Source organism: Globicephala melas, chromosome 2 (genome assembly GCF_963455315.2).
Source record: "Globicephala melas chromosome 2, mGloMel1.2, whole genome shotgun sequence".
NCBI lineage: Eukaryota > Metazoa > Chordata > Mammalia > Artiodactyla > Delphinidae > Globicephala > Globicephala melas.
The window spans coordinates 3,868,746-3,888,006 of record NC_083315.2 but is presented as its reverse complement, the minus strand read 5'-3'; the positions used below and the strand labels follow the sequence as shown (position 1 = coordinate 3,888,006).

The following is a 19,261-nucleotide window of genomic DNA, read 5'->3' as shown; positions in this document are numbered from 1 at the left end:
GCTAATGTACCACTGTGTGACATGAAGAAAAAAAACCTGAAAATTTTGTAGCTTTAAGTACATACTCAGGTTTTGGGAGTGGTACAGGACTTCCTTGCCTGTATGGATGTCTTTATATGGGCTCATAAAACTTCTCACCTTTTTTCTCAGTTGCAATATTGGTCAAGCATCATAATTTAAAATATCTACATTAGCTATGCACATAAATTACATTATAGTCTTAGAAGCAAAAATATTATTTAAATTAAAATAGTAAAGGGCCTGGTAATACAGTTATTTGCCAATTCCAAATCCAAACTTTTAAAACTAATAAACTCAGATACTTACTGCTTTATGAAATAATTCACCTCAGAGTTTCTTTAATCTGCCCAACTTTATACTGTCTGCGAACTGTGGCTTGGTTTTACCCCAAGCAATTTTCCAGGGACAAATCAGTTTAGGAAACTATGCTACATCTTTGCACCCGTTTGTACACAACTGTGCAGTTGTGGGATCTACTTGCGTCACACGATAGCAAAAACTATGTTCCGAAAGTGGGAAAATATCAGCAAATGAGAGTAAAGGAAGTGAAGCTAGATTTAGCCGTGCACGCGGCAACAGCTGTAACTGACAGTAAAGGAAGTGAAGCTAGAGTTAGCCGTGCACGCGGCAACAGCTGTAACTGACAGATAACACACAGGGAGCAGGGGAAGGCATTTACTTTGTATATTAGCAACTAGGTGGTAAGATGATAATGTTTACAGCTTGGTAAATGTTTTCAGTGCAATTGAGGAGTCAGCAGAGATAATTTGTTAAAAGTCTGTCTCTTTCACCTTGTCCTGATGGAACTGTTCTGTCTCTAAACTGTGGTGATGGATATAGGAACCTACACATGATAAAACTGCGTAGAGCTCAGTGTACACACACACACACACACACACACAGACACACACACACAGATGAGTACATAAAACTGGGGAAATCTGAGTAAGATGGGTGGATTGTATTAATATTAATGTCCTGGTTGTGATATCGCACTACAGTTTTGCAAGATGTTCCCATTGAGGATAACTGGGTAAAGGGCACAGTGTTCTCTGTTATTTCTTACAACTGCTTGCGAACCTACAGTTATCTCAACAGAAGCATCGATTAAAGGAAAGTTCATCACTTATGTTGGTAGCACCAGGGACTGTGGTACGGGGATGACACACCAGAGAGAGCACCCCTTATTTGGTCCTCAGGTGTGGTCTCCAAATCAACAGCATCATTATCATGGGGGCATTAGTGAAGACTGAACATTCTCAGGCCCCATCCAAACGTATAAAATCAGGAACTCTGGAGGTGGGACCCTACAATCTCTGGTTTAACAAGGCTGCCTGGTGATTCTACCATATGCCAGAGTCTGAGAACTACCGATCTTGTTCAAGCCCATCACTGTTCAGTGAAGGATCTGAGAGCCATAGGAAGTGAAGGGACCTGTGTGGTGTGGGTGAGGCACCTATTAACGAATAAAGCTAAGGCTAGACCCTGGGTGTCCCGACTACCAGTCCAGGATTTTGTCCATTGAGCAGTGTCGTGATGCTAATTACACCTCTGCTTTCTCTGAGGAAGAGAAAAAAATAGTTTATGGAGAATGAAGGGCGGATGATAGACTCTAAAACTAGCCTTGCAAATCGATGCGATGTGGAATTTACGGGACTGTTGATCTTTTGAATCTCATTTCTTCCCTCCTCATGACCTATCCATTACCAGCGTAGCTATGTCTGTCTTAATAAATTAGCACTTTTTATTCCACAAGATTGCTCCAATGGCCCAGCTATAGCAATATTTCTACCCAAAGGGAGTTCTTCATCTAAATATATTTTGGCAGTCAAATTCATTATTCATGTTTTTGAAGATTTATTTAATGAATTTTTTTCTACAACAGCTTCTACCTAATACATATATAGTCAATTAAAAAGGCAAAAAAAAAGTTACATTATATATATATTAAATGATTATATTTTTTCTTTGCCTTTTTAATTCATTCTTTCAACACAGTTTTTGAGTGCCAAGCGTGTACCAAGTACTGTACTGACAGAAGGAATGGAAGTAATTATGTACTGTTGCCAGTTTTCTGTCAGTTCACTGCCTGTCGGAAAAGTTTTCAATCATATCATCAAAATACAATGCAATAAATGTTAACAGAGGTAGGCACAAAGCAATACTTGACATTTGTTAAGTATTTACTGTGGGCCAGGCACCACAATAAATACTTTGCATGTTGATTCACTTAGTCCCTCATTTCCATTTTCCAAAAAAGAACACTTAGGGAGCTCCAAGAAATGAAGCCTGTTACCCAAGGATCACACACTCTATGAAGTGAGGAAGCCACTTTGGTGCCTGGGACCGGGTGCCCAGAGGCAGACCTCCCTGGGCCTGCGGAAAGGAAAAGAGGCTTAGAGAGGGCTTTACAGATTTCTTTTTTTCGGATAAGTAAGGAACTTGTCAAAACTAGAATTCTGTGCTTAGTGATTATGAAATGGCGTTGGAATTACCATTACATCACTGATACCAGAGCCATCGCAAGTCTTATTAATTCTCGACTGACCGCTTGGATGTCGTCCAACGCTAGCTACGAAGTGTAACAACCGCCTCTGTTTTTACAGTATTGTTCAATTATAGAAATGTCTTTCCAAACGAACGCACTTCCCTTCTTTCTCATCTTCCAGAAAACATGATTGTTTCTGAGCTCTGAGTTTTTTTTTAATTGAAGTACAGTTGATTTAACAATGTTGTGTTAATTTCTGCTGTACAGCAAAGTGACTGAGTTATACATATATGTACATTTTTTATATTCTTTTCCATTACGGTTTATCACAGGATATTGAATACGGTTCCCTGTGCTATAACGGGAGGACCTTGTTGTTGATCGATCCTATATACACTAGTTTGCCTCTGCTAATCCCAAACTCCCAGTCCATCCCTCCCCCACCCCCCCTCCCCCTTGGCAACTGAAAGTCTGTTCTGTGAGTCCGTTTCCTAGAAAAGTTCATTTGTGTCATATTTTAGATTCCACATGTAAGTGATATCATATGTATTTGTCTTTATCTTTCTGACTTCACTTAGTATGATCATCTCTAGGTCCATCCATGTTGCTGCAAATGGCATGATTTCATTCTTTTTTATGGCTGAGTAGTATTCCATTGTGTATATGTACCACATCTTTAGCCATTCATCTGTTGATGGGCATTTAGGTTGTTTCCATGTCTTGGCTATTGTTGAGTAGTGCTGCTATGTACATAGAGGTGCATGTCTCTTTTTGAATTATAGTCTTGTCTGTGTTTATGCCCAGGAGTGGGATTGCAGGATCATATGGCAACTCTATTTTTAGCTTTTTGAGGAACCTCCATACTGTGTTCCATAGTATCAGCACCAGTTTTAATTCAATGGCTGTTAAGTGATTGGGATTTGGACAGGTCAATAAGGCTTTTCGGTTTCAGAAATGAACATCAGCTGTCTTTGACATTTCTTTTTTGAAATAAGTTCTAAGCAGGATGTACTCTGTCAAAGAAAAACCACTAGTACAGATACATTTCTTTTTGAAGCATCATTTTTACTTGGAAGTTAAAAGTATTTTCTTCAGAATTTATTGGTCATCTTTTTTTAAGGTTTACTTACTAATATGTTGCACTGGGATTCTGAAAAAAATCTCCTTTAAATTTTTAAATATCTCATTTCCCCCCTTAATTTAAAAAGTGTTAAGATATTTGTGTACGTAAGAATACTAGAAGATATAAATATTTGCATATATATACACATATATACATGATACATATATTAAGCACTTGACATTTGTTGATAAAGTAACTTTGTATACATAATAAGATAATGGATTATTTTCTGTTTATCTGTTACTCAGATTTTATGCAATGAACAAATATTACATTTATAATCTTTTTTTTCATAGTACTCAAACTGCTAAGAAAAAGGAAGTTTTTTTAAGGTGTGGGACTCTGTGTGATTAACCGTTATTATTAACTGAGTACATGGATGAAAATCTTTGTGATCAAATTTCTTTTTTTTTGAGACATACCTGACATACCATTAGATTAGTTTCAGGTATACAACATGACTTGACCCATGTATATATTGTGTTATGATCACAGGAAGTCTAGTTACAAGTTTACGTACAGTTACAAGTTTTTTTCTTGTGAGAAGAACTCCTAAGATCCACTCTCTTAGCAACTTCCAAATATACAATATTAGTAACTATAGTCACCATGCTGTGCGTCACATCCGTGGGACTTATTTGTGCTTTTGACCACCCTCACCCACCCCCCACTTCCCACCTCTGGCTACCCCCAACCTGTTCTTTTACCTATGCTTTTTTTTCTTTTCCGATTCCACATTTCCGTCAAGATTCTATCACTGGATCACGTGGTGGTTCTATTTTTAATTTTTGGAGGAACCTCCACATCATTTTCCATAGTGACAGCACCAGATCACATTCCCACCAACAGTGCAGGAGGGCTCCCTTTTCTCCACATTATCACCACCGTACTTGTTATATTATCTTTTTGATGATAGCTATCCTAACAGGTGTGAGGTGATATCTCATTGGGGTTTTGATTTGCATTTCCCTGATGGTTAGCGATGTTGAGCACCTTTTCATATACCTGTCGGCCATCTGTATGTCGTCTTTGGAAAAATGTCTATTCAGGTCTTCTTCCCATTTGTTCATTGGACTGTTTGGTTTTTTGCTATTAAGCTGTAAGAGTTCTTTATATATTTTGGAAATTAACTCATCCTGTACAAGCATATCTCATTTTATTGTGCTTTTCATTTGATTGCACTTTGCAGATGTTGTTTTTCACAAATTGAAGGTTTGTGGCAGCCCCGCCTTGAGCAGGTCTATTGGCACCATTTTTCTAACATTGCTCGCTTCATGTCTTTGTGTTACATTCTGCTTATTCTTGCAATATTTCAAACTTTTTCATTACATTTGCTACGGTGATCTGGGATCAGTGATCTTCGTTACTACTGTGACTCTCTGAAGGGTCAGATGATGGTTGTTAGCATTTTTCAGCAATCAAGTTTTTGTTAATTAAGGTGTGTACACTGATTTTATAAGACAATGCTTTTGCACACTTAATAGACTACAGTTTAGTGTAAACACAGCTTTTATATGCACTGGGAAACCAAAAAGTTCACGTGACTTGCTTTATTGTGGTAGTCCGAAAACAAACCTGCAGTATCTCTGACGTACGCCTGTATATGACTTGCAAATATTTTCTCCCATTTGGCAGGTTGCCTTTTCATTTTGTTGATGGTTTCCTTTGCTGTGCAGAAGCTTTTTAGTTTGATATAGTCTCACTTGTTTACTCTGGGTTTTCCTGTGTTTGCTTTTGGTGTCAAATCCAAAAATGCATTGCCAAGACGAATGTCAAAGAGCTTACCACCTTTGTTTTTTTCTAGGAGTTTTATGGTTTTGGGATATACATTTAAGCCTTTAATCCATTTTGTGAGCTGATTTTCGTGTATGGTGTAAGACAGTGGTCCAGTTTCACTCTTTTGCACATGGCTGTCGTTTTCACCCAGCACAGTTCATTGAAGAGACTGTCCCTTTCCCCACTGTATATTCTTGGCTCCTTTGTCATAAATTAATTGGCCATATATGCACGGGTTTACTTCTGGGCTCTTCTAGTCTGTTCCACCGATCTATGGATCTGTTTTTACGCCAGTACCATACTGTTTTATTATAGTTTTGTGATATAGTTTGAAGTCAGGAAGCATGATTCCTCCAGCTTTGTTCTTCTTTCTCAAGATTGCTTTGGCTGTTTGGGGTCTTTTGAGATTCCATACAAAGTTTAGGATGGTTCTGTATCTGTGAAAAATGCCATTAGATTTTTGATAGTAATTGCAATAAATCTGTAGATCACTTGCGTATGGACATTTTGACAATATTAATTCTTCCAATCCATGAGCGTGGAATACCTGTTTTATTTGTGTCTTCAGTTTCTTTCATCGGTGTCCTACAGTTTTCAGAGTACAGGTCTTTCACCTCCTTGGTTTTATTTATTCCTAGGTATTCTTTTTGATGCAATTTGTAAATAATAGTTTTCTTCCTTCCTCTTTCTGGTAGTTCATTATTAGTGTATAGGAACGCAACAGATTTTTGTAAGCTAATTTTGTATCCTGCAACTTTACTGAATTTATTAGTTCTAACGGTCTTTTGGTGGAGTCTTTAAGAGTTTTCTGTACATACTATCATGTCATCTACAAACAGTGAGAGTTTTACTTCCTTTCCAATTGATATGCCTTTTGTTTCTTGCCAAATTGCTCTGGCTAGGACTTTCAATACTATGTTGAAAGAAGTGGTGAGAGTGGGCTTCCCTGTGTCGTTCCTGATCTTAGAGGAAAAGCTTTCAGCATTTCCATGGAGTGTGGTGCTGGCCGTAGACTAATCAAATTTCTTAATGCTTACAGTAAATATTAACTTAGATCGGAACTTGACTGTTGGGGATCAGTGGCTGTGAAAACATTTATAGGGCACAGAGAAGCAAGGTTATATTGGAAAAAAATTTTAAGGAGCATGAGAAAAGAGAGCAAATAAGAGTGTCAGTAATGTTTTAGAACACTATTATGAATGATTTCTAAAACTGTTGTTTAAGGAAATTCCAATATATATATGAAGTAAAGAATGTTATAGGAAACCTCAGGTACTCATCACCTAGTTTCAACTATCATCTATTCATGGCCAATCTTGTTTCATTTCCAGTCTTCCCCCTGCCTTCCTCTCCTGTCTCTGAATTATTTTGAAGCTAATCCCAGACATCATATGTTATCTGTAAATGTTTCAGTATGTATTTCTAAACATTGAAGACTCTTTTTATTTAAACCATATCACCATTATCGCCAGACCTTAACAGTACATCCCAAATATCAGGTTGCCACTCAGCCATGTATCATTTCCCAGCTGTCATGTATTATACATATACACACATACATCTTATATATATAAGCATTTATATATAAACATTTTATCCACTTACTTTATGCATTATAAATGTATCAATTACTATTTGTTTGAATCAGAATCCACATAAAGTCCATACATTGCGAATGTTTCCTAGGTTCTTAAATCTCTTAATCTTGTTTTCCATAGATCTTTTTTATTTCCTTGTTTTTTGAAGAAACTGGGTCACTTATTCTGCAGGGTTTTCAGAGAGTGAATTTTGCTAACTGCATTACACGGGCGTAGTTTATATATGTCTGTTCCCTGTATTTCTTATAAACTGATAGATCCAGAAGCTTAACGGGTTTGTTTTTTTCTTTTAGCAAAACTATGTCATGGGTGGTAATGTGACCAAATATTATTTTAAAGCCAGCATCTCAAGTGGTTTGGGCCCTGATTTTAAAGACACCCAGGTTAAATGAAAGGCCTCTAGTCATAACATATTGTGAGGCAGACAATAGTGACTTGCCTTTTCTGGAATAATGTACTAGTTAAAATTATCTCCAGGAATCTTCTGCATGGATGCAAATGCATAAGAGGAATTAAATGGTATTCTGTAGGTCTAGGAATCTCATGGAATTGGCCCTTCATGACTGTGGTGGGCACTGTAAAATACATATTATGCTTTATAGACCTATGATGTCTAGTAAAGTACTTTCTGGCTATTTAACTCTTATTTAAATTAAATTTCAAAAATTTATTCATTCATTCACATGTGCTACACTTCAGGAGCTCCACAGGCATATGGGGGTTGTGGCTACCGTACTGGACAGCAGTGGTACAGAAATGGAGAAGCAGATGAAATGCATGAAATTTCTTTGGCATTCAAGTAGATTTTTGGATGTTTATATAGTTTGTATTCCTGTAATGCTGCCTCTAATATATAACCGCCCTTTTAAAGCATGAATGTTGCAGGGCTGTTCTTTTGTTGGTGGAAAATATGAGAAGTGTGTTTTTGGAGAAGTTTGTTGTAACACTCTTAAAATCTCTCCTGTTTTCTGTTGTAGTTCAGCTTGGTAATAAGCATCTCTAGACTCTCAATCATCTCCAGAAGGCATACCAATAGGTGGCATATAAACACAGAGGAGCCCGTGCAGTGACAGGAAGGCTGGTGATGGGTGCTAGGCTAGCGTGGTCAGAAACACACACAGGGAAGACCTCTCTTCAAGTTTCTATTTCACAACATTTTAATGAAATGACTTCATAGAGTGAAGTTTTATAGCACCAAAAACGCGTCAGCACAGAGAGCCAGAAACGTTGACTCTCACAGACATTGTGTTAGATGTCTGGTTGAGAGAGGAATTCCCTAAATGCTAGAGGTATTATGAAGGAACGGCTCTCTCCAAAGGACACCTGTTACCAGCTCTCTTACCTGTAGACAGCAACCTCACCTACCTGAGTACCGTTTTACTTTGTCTCAATCTGGTTTAAAAATGCTGTAAAGTAATCAAACTCTGCTTAACCTTTTACAGCCGAAGTTCAGAGTGAAATTGAAAGGATTTTTGAACTTGCAAGAACATTGCAACTGGTGGTCCTTGATGCAGATACTATTAATCATCCAGCCCAGCTTAGTAAAACCTCTCTGGCCCCTATTATAGTGTATGTCAAGATTTCTTCTCCTAAGGTAAGTAGGGTGGTTACTGTTTGCTCTGTAATGGAACTAGTCTGCTTTCCAATTAGAAACGGGCTGTGTCTTTATCCATCACAAAGGGTCTGAAGAGAGACGTGGTAGCCGAGAATTGTTAAGATTCACATAAGCAAGCGTGATGATAAGTTTCATGGCTTAGGAGCGTGAGTGATTCCCAAAGTGGTCCATGGATTCCTGGTGGGGGAGGTTCTGAAACACTTTTTAGAGGGTCCATGAGGTCAGAACCATTTCCATGATTATTATCTAAGCATTATCTAATACTCAGACATCCTCCCCCTTTTTCACTGGTTTGACCTTTGCACCAGCGGTGCAGAAGCAGCACTGGGTGATGTCTAAGCAGGAATCAAGACCACAGTAGCAGTAGCAGCTGTGGCATTCTCCCTCCCCATGCACTCCCAGGTTAAAAAAAAAGCCACACAACCCAGTTTCACTTAAGAATGTCCTGATGTAGTAAAAATGCTTAAATTTTGACTCCAGTACAAACCTTTTTAATATTCTATGTAACGAAATGGGAAGTACACTTCAAGTTCTTTAGCTATGTACTCGAAGTCCGTTTTCTTGAGGGCAGGTACCAGTGTGTTCTTCAAGTCATAAACCAAAGTAGCCACTTTCGTCCTGGAACACCATTTTTATTGGAAAGAACAACTGACATGTCCTTCAAATTTCAGGACAGATCAGTGGAATTTAACGTGACAGAGTAAGGAAAGTTCATTGATAGGGATTTAGATATCACGTGAGAGCTAGTCTTTAAAAAGCTACCACCTGTCTACTGTAGTATCAAAGAAAGATACCCACAATTATCTGAAAAGGCTACTAATTACGTACCTGTAGGGGACTGGATTTTCTTTGCCTGTTTCAAACAATACACCGCAGCAGATTCACTGTAGAAGCAGGGCACAGCAGCTGTCTTCTGTGGAGCCAGGCGGTAGAGAAACCTGCAAATAACTTAGCTGTTTTATCAGAATGCATGACATGTTAACATATAAGAGGTTACTGGTCATTCTTAAATGAATTTTTCAGTTTTAGTTTCTAATATATAACTATTACAGTTCACATAAAAAGCTCTTGGGAGTTCTCCACAGTGTTTAAAAACATAAATCATGAGACAGAGTTTGAGAACTGCTAGCCTTGAAAAAAGACAAGACTCAGAAACATCTCCACGCTGGTGACTTACGAAACTTGCGACTGAGATTTATGTCAACGTGTTAATTTTGCTGACCATCTTGAAGATTGTTTTCTAGCGTAATCTATTTGTAAACCATCAGTGCTGCATGCAGAGGACACCGGAGAAAGGAACGAATAACGAACCTTGTTGTTCACCTGAGTGCAGATACCCCAGTTGAAGAATCTCGTCTTTTACAGGTTTTACAAAGGTTAATAAAATCTCGAGGGAAATCTCAAGCTAAACACCTCAATGTTCAGATGGTAGCAGCAGATAAGCTGGCTCAGTGCCCTCCGGTAAGTCTCTCTATGCAGTATAATCCACTTGAAGGCTTCACACCCACATTCTGTTAACAAAAACCAGACGGACAGGTAAACGCCTGTCCAGGGAGAACCCTGCCCATTAACGGTGGGTTTCCTCCCAAAGACGGGAACGGTAGAGTCTACCTCTTACCACGAGCACTTGTCTAGGTCATGGTCGTCGCTTACGAACAGCTACGGTGTGTTCCGTGGTGACCTCGCTTTGTTAATCTAACACCTCAGTAGTCATCTTCAGTGAAACACAATCATTGTTTCAAAACTTTGGTTGAAAAGATGGCTGTTTGGGGTTGGTTTATTATTCACTTCTACTCAGGGAGCGAGTTGCTGGCTCTTCATTACCGTCTAAGAAATTGATCTAAGACCATTTCTAAAGCACTCAGTAACCAGATTCTGACACCTGAACACATCCCTACCGCGAATCCCCTGCTTTGCATACCACGCTTTCGGCCTGTATGCTTCCGGCTTTTGTTCTGGCTTTGTTGTTTTTAATGAAGGTGTATCAGAAGCCTTAAGAACTGGGCTCAGACCCACTTCTAATTGCCGGGAGCACATTACACTTGTAAGAACTCTGAACTACTATGAAGTCTGGGCCACATCCAGTCAGTGGCTTCGGCTTCCTCACATCCTCACCTTGCCTCAGTCGTTTCCAAGGTTCAGCTTTTCATAGTCTCTGGCTTATATTCTCATTTTCTTTTGTACATCTCGCCCCTAACATAGGATCAATTCCTTTTTTTTCACTACGGGCAACTTTTCTCTGGTGCCCCTAGCAACTGTTATCACACCTGTTCACTCCTGGTCACTCACACAGCGAAGCGGTGAGGCCATAGCAGGCGGTCAGCCCCTGCGAAGAGAGGAGTCCGGCACCACGGCAGGGATGCAGCACGCAGCCCTCGGGCACCCTTCGTGCTCCTGGCGTGCGGGAGGCCCGGGGGCAGCACGGGCAAGGCGCCGTAAGCACGCCGTCTGCACTGTCTGCCCCTGCAGGAGCTGTTCGACGTGATTCTGGACGAGAACCAGCTGGAGGACGCCTGCGAGCACCTCGCCGACTACCTGGAGGCCTACTGGAAGGCCGCCCACCCGCCCTGCAGCAGTGGCCCCGACCCTCTCCTCAGCCGGACCTTGGCCACCTCGACCCTGCCCATCAGCCCTGCTCTGGCCCCCAGCTCACAGGTGAGCAGCGCTCCCTCCTTCGCTCGCGCCACTGGGGTCCAGGGCTCCGGGGCGGTGCTCGTTCCAGTCGGGCAGCCCTGTCCAGAATGAGACAGAACACCGAGTACCTTAAGTGTCTCCAGCGTGAGCTGTGCGCCTGTAAGAGGAGTGTAAACAGCATCCTATGAAGTACCGTAAGTCCCCCATATACGAACGAGTTCTGTTCCGAGAAGGCATTCGTAAGTCCAGCACAGTTAGCCTAGGCTGCCCACTAACACAATCGGCTATATAGTACTGTACCGTGACAGGTTTATTATACTTTGCACACAAATAATACAGAAGAAACAAACAAAAGATAAAACATTTTTAACCTTACAGTACAATCCCTTGAAAAAGGACAGTCGTACCCGCTAGGTCACCACTGCTTTTACGCTCGCTTCTGACCATCCTGAGCTTGAAATAAAGATACGGTACCACCGTACCCTATACGGTAAAGGGTAGAGGATGCACGCACGACAACGTACGCCAGACAAATGATCTAACTTAGTGATTTGACATGCGAAGCTATGTTTGCATCTTTTGGAAGTTCACAACCTGAAGGTCCGTATGTAGGGGACTTACTGTATTATAAACCGTAAAATCCACTCTCCCCATATTCTGTTCGGGCCAGGATAGAGGAACTTTCTATGTGGCCGGCAGCGCAGACTGTGGACTCAGACTACCTGGGTTCAATTCCCTCTCCTCTCCACCCCTTCCCAGGGGTTTAATCTTGGATAAAATCCTTACCTGCCCTTTGCCTCAGGAATACTAACGACCCTACCTTGTGGGGCTGTCATGGGACTTTTCTCATGAGATTGGCTTACAGGGTTGTTGTATTTAATCAGTCAGTATACGTGACAGTCTCATAACACTGCTGGTCTCACAGTAAGTGCCACTTAAGCATTTGACATTTTATCATTTTTTCCCTTAAAGCCAACATCCTAAGAATTTTTAATCTTCCCACCTGTATCCGAGCAGAGGTGGTTAAGTGTCCACCCATGTGTAGACAGATCTCAGGGACCTATATCTATATTTGAACCACAAGAGAACATATAAAAGAATGCCCTCCCTCCTTCCTTCATTTTTTAAAAATTTGTAAAGTTACTCTGTGCTGTTCTAGGCGCTTACAAATTAACAGAAAGTCCAATACAATATAAATGCTACTGGATGTTACTGAATACATTAAGCACCCGAGCGAGGTCAGATTTCATTTCAGCACTTTAGAGACTGTGAAAAGGGACTAGACACTTGCCTTTGCGACAGTTCCCCAGACCCCGACCTTGGCTGAGGCCTGTGTTTGCTCCTTCACCTCCAGGCTTCTCAAGGGGATCCGAGGACCGATCGCGCGGCTGCCACCCATTCTGCTTCCCAAGCTGAAGAAGAACCCTGCCCAGACCCAGTCAAGAAACCCCAGCACCACAGCCATCGCAGCGGGGCCAGCCGCGGCCTCTCCAGGCAGGAGACCTTGGATTCAGAAACGCAGGAGAGTCGCGACTCCGCATACGCGGAGCCCAAGGAAGATTATGCCCACGAACATGCAGACCACTGCGCCCCGCACCGAGATCACAGCCACAGAGAGGAACCCCACGGGGGTGGGGAACGCAGACACAGGGAGTCTCGGCACCGCTCCCGGGACCCGGATCGAGAGCAGGACCACAACGAGGGCGACAAACAGTGGAGCCGCCACAAATCCAAGGATCGCTGCTGTGACAGGGAGGGGGAAGGGGTGTCCAGGAGACGGCATGAGGCTGGGGACTGGAACAGGGAGGTTTACATCCGCCAGTGACTTTTGCCCTTTTGTGTCGTTGGTTTTCTTATTTTTAAGTAAGTCTTGTATACCACCACCCTCCAACTCAATCTTGGGGGGTCTACGTTGCAATCATATGTGATCTGTCTTGTATATTTTGTACTGCTGTTGCTTGGATAGCAACAGCATGAAATAGAGTATTAATATACTTTTTATTTTCCTTTTGTAAGTAAGTGCTATATAAATTCGCCTGGAAAGGCTGCAGTCCTCTGGTTGTCTACTGCACTTTGAAAACGGTCTAGGATCGCTGCCACTTGAACAATATCATCTGTTGCCATCCAGGTGGCATCAGGATTTTAAGAAGCATAGCTGATGTTTTCAAAAATGTGGTTGATGTATCCAGCGGGCCAGAATCAAGCGGCCCACGTAAAAAGTGGAACTTCTTGGTTCTCCCGACCTTTAATATGTAGGCGCCCGATTTGCATAGTCATCCGTGGACCACTGTTTCTCGCTTGTACCTCTGGCTGACTGACTAAACTTGGGGACAGACTGTCTTGCCTTACACCAAGGGGATCAAAGTCAGAATCTATTTTCTATGTACTAGCATTGTGTACTGTATAGACAGTTTGTAAATGTTATTTCTGCAAACACCTTCTTATGATAATTATATAATTATTTTTTATATATATATATATATATACACACACATATATATATATATATATATATATATGTATCAGTTTGATCGCACTATTTCAGAGTCTTAATGCCAAGCCAGCAGATCTGCTTTCTGAATTACAGGGACTAGAAATGCCCACCTTCAGGAAATTTGTAATAACGTCGTCTAGACACCTATTCCCGTTCTAGTAGAGAGTCTGTACATACTGTAAATACGTGTGACTGCCTGACTTGAAAAGGTTTGATTTCTGAATGTTCCTCCATCCCTGTACGTTAATCATTGTGACCATAAATTCTGGGAAATATAACCAAACTCCAAGGGTTGCTCCGCTCCGTGCCGTTCACACTGATTGTGACGGCCACGTCCTGCGTAGCCAGTGTCTCAGGTCACGGCCCTGGAGTCTGGGAGCCGCGTGCACACGAGCCAGTGACGGGCGTGCATGCTGACAACAGCGGCGGCCAGCCCAGGGCCGAGGCGTCCACCTGCCTGGCTCCGCGGCTCGCTGCGCCGCTGTGGCCCGCCGAGCCGTCAGGGGCCAGGAGGGCACGCGCCGCCAGAGGGGACGCCCCGGAGAGCTGCCCCCCGCTGGCTCCTGGAGAGGGGCCACACGGGCCACTGTGATGAGTGTTTCACTGGAAATGTCCGACGACCTCTCGTCTGAGAGAGAAGCGTTTACACAGATGCTCCCGACTCCCCCCATCTCCTCACCTCGCCTCGCCCGCCGTGCCCGTTGTGTTCCCCCCGCTCCGACACTTTCACTGTCCGTCACAACCTCGAAGTGCTTCTTATAACCAAAGCTTCTGCTCTTCGCAAGAAATCAGGGCAAAAGGAGGTGACTTGAAGTGAACGAGACGTTGAGGTTTTCCTGCGTCGGACACCTGCTCTGAGGGGAAGCCAGAAGATGCTGTGGCCCTGCGTCAGGGACACCGCCCAACGCGGCCCACGAGGTGGTGGTCACGCTGAGCCTGAAACCTTCCCTGTCTCTCCTAAGTGTCCGTCTGTCCAGTTAAGACTGGACAGGTAAGACAGACAGTATTAGGCGTGCAAGTACCTGGCACTTGAAGTCTGTCCCTGGAAAACGCCTGTCTTGACTGCCTACCTTCAGACCTGGACATTAAAAATTATTATTTTGTTAAATAAGTTAAGCTATTTTTTGTTTCGCTTCTTTGATTATTCCAGGTTCTTGCCAAATATATCTTGGACCTTTATAAGTACAACTGTTTCACATCTAACTCCTTATTCCTCTCCCCCAAAGAAAACTCAGAGTTGTAAAAATGAGTTAACATATACAGTGTTTTATCAGCTAATATAGGAACCATTTCCCTCAATCTCTTTGTTAATTAGCTCTGTGCTGTTGACATACCTTTATTTATTGAATATAAGAACAGTAGGCATAATATATAAATTTTTGATGTAAAATATTCACATCATTGGGAAACCGTATTCCAGCTAAAGTTACTTTTATAAAATACTTCCAGTCAGCTGTCCATCACGGTACCACATCAATGATCGCCAGCCCCGACCCTTCCTATACGAAGTTTCATCCCAGTTCATGGCTTTGGAATGTGTAGATTCTTGAAGTCTAACTGGTATGTATCTTCTTTGCTGCTACCATTAATCCCTTTCAAAGAATCACGCTAACGGATTCCATTTTTTAAATTCTGACCTGGACTCTTCGTTTCTCACTTTACTGTGAAACACACTAGTCCAAATCAGAGTATTCCGCAAAATCTCTGTTGCAGGATTTGACAAAAGAGCACGCTTATGTGAAAACTGTAGAGTGGGCATATGTGTAAACGGTGTGGACTAAATATGTAACTGAAGAAATAATCCCAAGGACCATGGGATATTCACTGACTTGTGGAATGTAAAATTCTAGTCTTTTCACACAGCAAAGGTTTAATCTTAACAGACTCAGTTGTAGAATCATGATTGTTGTAGTTAACCTAGAAAATGCTGGAAAAGTTCTGAATAGTTCTGTGTCTTTCTCGTCACACCCATTTCAGCCTTTCCTCTGCTCTTTCTCTACTGCTCACTTAAGTTACTGTTACAAAAAGGTGCTGCTAAACGTAGGATGTCTTAGTTATTCTGTACTTTGGGACAATGCCACATTTTAACATGGTCTGCTCTGCATTCATGTTAAACCTTCAACTGTCAGCTACACTGAACTGTTCAACAAGCCTGGTTTAAAGTCATTCATTCATAGCAAACAAATAAAGAGCTGGCTTCTGCACTGTCTACTATTAGTCGTATTAAGTGCCATTTTAGGAGTGATTCTTACAGCTCAAAGTATGTTAAATACTCACCTGCACTTCGCGTGTGGGGCACATCATCCTGGGGGGTGCTGCCCGTCACTGATGGGCTGTGGTCATCTCCCCACGACACCTGAAAAGTGACAGCTTCCGGCAGGTCAAAGGCCTCTGAAGGCCTGAGCACGGCAAAGCCAACTTTCTCCCACCTTCATCCTATATGGTCTGCAATTCTTGCCTCCGATTTTGAACTGTACTTTTCCTTTCTAAAATAAACTTGTCATCAGAATGGATCTTCAGTTCCTCGCCCTTTGCTCAGTGACACAATGCTGCTACTCCTGGATAATCTTACTAACACGTCAAGAGTCATGCTGTTGGAGAAAACCGGCAATCAGAGGGCTCTGGGTCAGTTGTTGAATCGTGTTATATTTTTAACTATTTGTACTTTACTGTTTAAAATGTGATACACGGTTTTGAAGTAAAATGTACTCACTGTTGAATTAAAATGCTTCTGTTTCACAGATACAACTATGGTAACATTAAATATGTTAAAAGAGAATATATTCATTCTCTTCCACATTTCCCTGATTTTTGTCCTTTTATCATATTTTTTCTTATATGTCTGTGTTCCTTAAGATTGAATGTTTTATTTTCCAATTTGTTTTATTTTTTGAAAGAAAAAAACCCACTGAAAAATGTCTATGTTAAAGAAACAAATTTTAACAATATTTTCTATTTGTCCTTACTGTTTTCAATATGCAAATATTTTTCTTTTGTTTTGCCTGCATTGCTTGTACTTTGATATTTATTGGTATTAATCAAAACTTTACACATTTGCTACTAGGCTCCTTCCCTACCATTTCCATCCCAGCCTAGCACCTAAGGCTCTGCAGAGAGCATGAGAAGGGATGGATTTTGTGTATTTTTCAAAAACATATTGAAAGTTCAAGGAAGTATGCCGAGCCCTAGAAGCAGAAGTACCACAGGTCAACAGCGTTTCTCTTTAGGCAGATGACATCTACTGGCTATCAGGCAGAATGAGGGACGGAAAGAAGTCAGTCACATGTCTGAATCTTAGGGAGCCTGATGGGGTTTTTCCCTCGTTCAATAAGCGTGTAACAATGATCTGCTCTGAAGCTGTACAGAAAGCACAGTCCTGCCTCCAGAATGTTCCCAAGCCTGGGGGCAGCGGTCCAGGGCATGCCTCGTACACTAGAGTGATGTGTCAAGTGCCGTGACAGGAGGAGACAGAGGCACGAGGGGTGTAGGGGGAGACACGCCCGAGAAGGGTGTGCAAGAAAGGCTTCCTCAGAGCAGAGGCCTCTGAGGATCTCACCTGATCTGAGATGCGATGAGCATTCTTCAGGGAAACAAGGAAGTTTCAAGAAGTTCCTAATGGAGACCTATGAAGGGAAAAAAATATATTAGGCAGTTGTCCGAGGCTCAGGCATTTTGAGGTGATTTGAATTAACAAAATAGATGTATTTAACACAACATGAGATAGCTTTTAAACTATGGCTGGGTATTTTAATATATTTTATCTAAAAAGCAGGTAGGATGAAAAGCAAGCCTACAGTTACACAGTTCATCTTAAAAAGGCCGCCCTCTTATACTGGCCGCCATGGGTGATGTTTGGTCACTTCTGCAGTTTGGGGGATTTCAGGTCTGATGGTGAAGTGGTCTTGTTTCGTCTTGACCTAGTCACAGTTGCTTGGTCTGGGGAAGGTGTTCTGTGGAGCTGCTTCTGTTCAGAGGGAGAACACCAAGGCTTAGCTGTGAGCGCCTGGCCACTTCCCAGCTCTCACAAGATGGTTTTCTCACCAATCACGTCTCTAGGAACTTGTATGTATTCCATTAGATGCTAAAAGGTACCCGAATTGTGCAATAGTCTCATTTTTAATCTACAGAGTTTAAAAAAATTCATTTTAGTTTTTAGTTTAAAATATGACAGAAGAAAAAACGTCAACATAGTGAAGGGAGACTGTTACTGGGAGTAGTCCAGAATTCATTTGAAAGAGGGTTGACTTACCAAATAGTAAACAGAAAAAGTCAGGTGAAATCCCCAGCTACGTTCCTGGCACTTGATAAATAAGTTATAGTTCCCACACCCTGAATTCTGAAGGAACTCAATAACGGAAAACGTGTTTTATAACCAAATTAAATACCACTAATTTTATTCCTTTTGTTAAATCCACTTATTTTAACATTAAAAATGACTTGCATTCTTTACAAATTAAAACAAAGACCCCAAATGAAATGTTCCAGACATCTTCAGGCATCTCCTTTTCTTTATACTCTGCTAAATCCATAAAGGAAAAGTATTTTAGACACACAAGTGCCCCCCCTCCACGCCCCCCCCGGCTACTTCCTCTGTGAAGTACAGTCTCTTGATTCCTGGTGGAACAGCCGGCAGCCTTTTCTGTTTCCTCAGCAACCACGGCATCAATCACGTGGCCTGACAACAGTTTTTGGTTTAAAAAAAACGGAAAATGTTTGGAACTTTCATTTCTAAGGATCCTTCTCCTACGTGCTTCTGCATTTTACAAATTTTGCAATGAAAAAGCCTATACAATCCTTATTTGCGAGCCAACTCGTGTCTTCTATCCTGGCGTCTCTGAGAGAACCAGTGTCACTGTCCTGTGACGGCACCACACAGGGATCGAATCGCTGCAGCCGTTTCAGTTGCTCAGATGACAGGCCAGCCCCCAGCATCCCTTCTCCTCCAACCTGTGGGTCCTGCTCGGGGAGACAAATAAACACAAACATCCTCGCGTTGGGAAGTCTGCCTGTGTACCATTTACGTAAAAGGACAAACTGAGCTGTAACTACCACCAATTCCAGAAACAGAAAAATGAGTAAATACCTTTTATTTTTGTGAAATGGACATGCTGCTTTTCCGGGTAGTAAAGTGGGAGGGTGGTACCATGCAGCCACTTGACGACTGAGTCCCTAGGATGGCCCTTATGCTTATCAAGGCCCACGACATGCAGGAGACCTGGGCTCCACACTCAGAAGCACGTGGATTCACATCACAGCTCTGCCACAGCTTAGCTGTGCGACTTTAGGAAAGTAACTTACCTTACCTGCTTCCTCATCTACGAAACAGGTGAAATACTCTGATCTGAGGCTTAAATAAGTAGGGTGGTATCGGGCCTGGCACAGAGTGGGCACTTAGCAAGTGGAACGTTATTATCAGTTACAGCAGGAGATGAAAACCCAGCTTTATTTGTCAGACTCCCCAAAACTGACAGGAGTTTCTTGGGCATCTGAAGATGCCTCTCTCTGGCCCACA

General features: G+C 41.9%; 2 protein-coding genes across 30 annotated transcripts in view; one reads left to right on the top strand and one right to left on the bottom strand.

Annotated features, from left to right (window-relative positions):
• The window catches only part of CACNB2 (calcium voltage-gated channel auxiliary subunit beta 2), a 403,112-nt gene extending 386,430 nt beyond the window's left edge, over positions 1-16,682 (top strand). For 2 of the 7 annotated variants that reach the window (XM_030832369.3, XM_060292019.2), the window contains exons 11-14: positions 8,449-8,600; positions 9,987-10,082; positions 11,091-11,276; positions 12,610-16,682. In XM_030832369.3, coding sequence (XP_030688229.2) covers positions 8,449-8,600; positions 9,987-10,082; positions 11,091-11,276; positions 12,610-13,080 — 905 coding nt within the window. In that variant the 3' untranslated portion in view covers positions 13,081-16,682. The remainder of the gene's footprint in view (positions 1-8,448; positions 8,601-9,986; positions 10,083-11,090; positions 11,277-12,609) is intronic. The other 5 variants (XM_060292042.2, XM_030832367.3, XM_060292021.2 and 2 more) reach the window with 4 other exon arrangements.
• NSUN6 (NOP2/Sun RNA methyltransferase 6) overlaps positions 1-19,261 on the bottom strand; it is a 178,245-nt gene that overhangs the window by 76,738 nt on the left and 82,246 nt on the right. For 6 of the 23 annotated variants that reach the window (XM_060292144.1, XM_060292147.1, XM_060292102.1 and 3 more), the window contains 3 exons: positions 17,306-18,705; positions 16,027-16,340; positions 9,450-14,603 (listed from right to left, as the gene is read on the bottom strand). In XM_060292144.1, coding sequence (XP_060148127.1) covers positions 18,493-18,705 — 213 coding nt within the window. In that variant the 3' untranslated portion in view covers positions 9,450-14,603; positions 16,027-16,340; positions 17,306-18,492. The other 17 variants (XM_060292107.1, XM_060292052.1, XM_060292078.1 and 14 more) reach the window with 14 other exon arrangements.